The 3,433-nt window shown below is 41.5% G+C and overlaps 1 protein-coding gene across 1 annotated transcript; it reads right to left on the minus strand. All coding sequences in view use genetic code 12, as the record gives it.

The window, feature by feature from the left end:
* Positions 1-1,387: 1,387 nt before the first annotated feature.
* Positions 1,388-3,433, minus strand: CXQ87_005014 (M3 family metallopeptidase; the record flags this gene model as incomplete). Its single annotated transcript, XM_025483443.1, has 1 exon — positions 1,388-3,433. The coding sequence occupies one exon, from the start codon at positions 3,431-3,433 to the stop codon at positions 1,388-1,390; it is 2,046 nt and encodes a 681-aa protein (XP_025335678.1).

The raw sequence follows: 3,433 nt of genomic DNA on the forward strand, positions 1-3,433 counted from the left end.
GATACAGGGAGGAGCGGATTATTCTTCAGACTTGCACCTGCTAGCTTTTTGAAAAAGCTAAATGGGATCTCAAATGTGGCCCTGTTGTCACTAGGCGGTGATTCATGATTTTTTTTGATTAGCGAATCTTTCAGTCCAAATTCTGAAGGGGTTTTGGAAGAATCCTTTGCTGAGGCTAAGCTGGTCCTTATAGGATAAAGTTCAATGTCTTCCATTATTTAAAAACTTTCCAAGTTTATAGACAGGGCCTGGGCTTATATAGCTATGGACTTCAAGCTAGTGGAACACAGTTGAAACAAGAGGCCTAGTTTCGAGGATGCAGCATTTAAAAGGTTGCATGTTTCATGTTTCACATTGTTTAAATAATTTTTCACCGCTTTCATACAACAAAACAGCATCGCTTATGCTTTCTTTGGGGAAGACGCTCGGGTTTGGGTGATACCGAGGATACACTACACACTCTGAGACAAGTGCGGCGTGTTTCATCGATAACCTGACACAACTGTGCACCTAAAACCGGCAAAAGATTTGAATTTTCTTACTATGGAACACACAATATTTAATGCGCTGCAAGAAGTATTGCCTTGTCGTGCGTTGCGAGATCTGATTGGAAGTGTAAAAACCTAGGTGTCTCACTCGTGCTTCTTGCACGAGCAATGAAGGACTCACAACTGTAGCAAGAAATCCCAAAGTTAATTTTGGCAGAAAGTTTTTTGACATGAATTATTTTGCATAACAAATCAGGACTGGTTTTGTTTCGTTAGGTGTTCGCCCCCAGCCCGTGTGTTTGAGCCTCACGCGTAGTACACACTCTGAAACAAGTATTTCGTGTTTGATAGGCAACCTGAAACACTCAGAAGTTTTCAACCCTGCGTATTGTTTGCCATGCTTTTTATTATCCTGATAGTACAATTCTTCTCATCGGTTTAATTGGAACGAGGTTCTGCAGTAAGGTGAACATTTTCAAGAGAGTTGGTATCAGAAAACTGCGATGTCTTTTATTATCCTAGTGCTCGTTCTCGAATAACAGACTCCATCAATCATCATAAGGCACATAACAATGAAATACCTAAGGATATTCGGTGACTTCACTCATTTACTGGACGGCCAAGGAAGCCCTCGATGTCAAATCAGCGGAGCCATCTAACTAAAATACACAATAACTTTTGGAGCTCACAAAGACCGGCTCGTTTTTTCCAAGTGTTCAAACAGGACATTTCGTTTATCCGTCAGTTGCTCCTCTAATTCATTAGCATCAATCATTAGGCATCTTTTGGTAGTGACATTTATGTCTTGACTAGTTTGCCTTTTCGTCGCATACATTCATTAAATTCTAAACACTCGGGATCCCTCTCTGATAACAATTGTGGCTGACTTTTATATTGAGCTATGCGCCTATACTCAAGTCTCGCTCGTAAGCTTCCGAGTTTGGTGGTCTACCGAGTAACTCTTCCAAGATATCCTCAATATCCAATGAGCCACCTCTACTCAACACAATTTGTCGATACTCGAGACCAGCCTCCACGCTCAAGGGATTCTCCTTGAATTTGCTGTAGAAAATGTCTGCGGCAAGCAGCTGACCATATAGATACGCGTAGTAAGTTGAGGCATAATGGTCACTTAAGTGCCCAAATGTGGTAAAGCTCTTGTTAACACCTTCACATGAAGGAATGCCTAAGTCTTCCCTAAGTTCATTCCAGGTTTCCACAGGATCAAATGCATCGAGCTCACCCTTCTCGGAGATACTATGAATTTTGAGATCAAAAAGCGCATTGTGAACTCGCTTAAGATAAACATTACCCTTATTGAGACTTTTGCTTCTTTCAAGCTGTGCTGCAATCTCATCAGTAATTGGTAAATTGGTTTCGTAATGTCCTGATAGTAATTGCAATACTCGTGGAGACCAAGTCCAAAACTCCATCAATTGTGATGGGCATTCAACGAAATCACGAGGAACACCAGAGGGGCCTTGAAACTTGGCATGTCTTGCTCTGGACAAAAAAAGATGAATGCAATGACCGAGCTCATGGAACGTCTGTGTCACTTGGGAATGCCTCAAAAAGGCTGGTTTGGATTCAGTTGGAGGAGAACCGCTGGTAACCAATGCACAGTACAGTGGAACCAAACGTTCCTCGTAGTATCCATCTTTAATAGGAAGCATGGCAGCGGCGGTGTATTTCCCTGGCCTTGAAGTAAGATCTAAATAGAGTGTACCACAAAACTCGTTCAGCGGTTGGCCCTTTTTGATGTTTGCATATACCGCAAATATCTTCACATCTTCGTGCCAAATATATTTCTTCTCTGGCTCTTTGATTTCGACAAACTTTATATCAAAAATATGCTCTTGAATTCGCATCATTTTCTCCACCGTTTTCTCAACCGGGAAGTGCTCCTTCAACTTCACGTAATCTATGGTGTTCTCTTTCTGATCAAGTTTCTCAGCGTAGTATCCAGTATCCCAGTCGAAGATTTCTGACTGTGGCTCAATGCCCTTGTTGATCAAGTCCTCATTTTTCAATTCTAGAAGTGCGTCATTTTCCTTTTTCGCAACAAGCAGAATCTTACGTTTCAAATCCTCCAAAAACCCTAATGCATTTTCAGCGGTTTTTGCCATGTTTTCTTCCAAAGCATAGTCAGAGTACGAATTATATCCCAACAACTTTGCAAGCTCATACCTCAAACGAACGAGTTTGGTCAACTCCAATACGTTACCAGGGCTTTTCTCGTTAATAGCCAAATACACTTGCTTTCTAATTTCTTGATCATTTGCACTCCCTAATACACGATATGGTGCGTGACCCTTGAGCACGTACTTCTCATCTACTACTGGCAATCCGTCGGTGATATATTTAGGAATATCTGGTACCAGAGCTTTATCGATAGAGACTGATGTTGAATCTTCTGTGATGTTCTTGACAAATTTTTGCTGCACTTCAACAATTTCGTCTTTCAATTCCTTCAAGCGTTGTAATTTATCATCTGAAAGGCCGAGGCCATTACGGTGAAAGGACCTGACCTTTTGCTCTAGAAACTTTTGCGACTCCGCATCGATAGGTGTATTCTTTTCCTTTATCTCTCTAAGCAACTCGTCATAGACCTTGAAAACATCTTCACGAGTTGCCTGGTCAGCTACCGCCGATCTGATTAACCTTTCAGCTTTAGCACTAGCATCTCGCAAATCTTTGTCGGGCGACACATACTTATAGAAGCCAAGTTGGTTATCATCAATGTTGTGTTCGTTGTGATACTTGATACTTAGTTCAAGAATATTCGCAATAGTTGGCTTTGTGATTGCAGCAATGTAGTCATTGAACTCCTTGTATTCTTTCACAATAAGAGAAGCTTCCTCGAGAACCTGTTCTGGAGTATGTGACCACTCGATCAAATTGGTCTGAGCGAGGGATAGTTCTTCGAAAGAGTCGATCATGTTCAT

This window comes from Candidozyma duobushaemuli (genome assembly GCF_002926085.2).
Source record: "Candidozyma duobushaemuli strain B09383 chromosome Unknown G_B09383, whole genome shotgun sequence".
NCBI lineage: Eukaryota > Fungi > Ascomycota > Pichiomycetes > Serinales > Metschnikowiaceae > Candidozyma > Candidozyma duobushaemuli.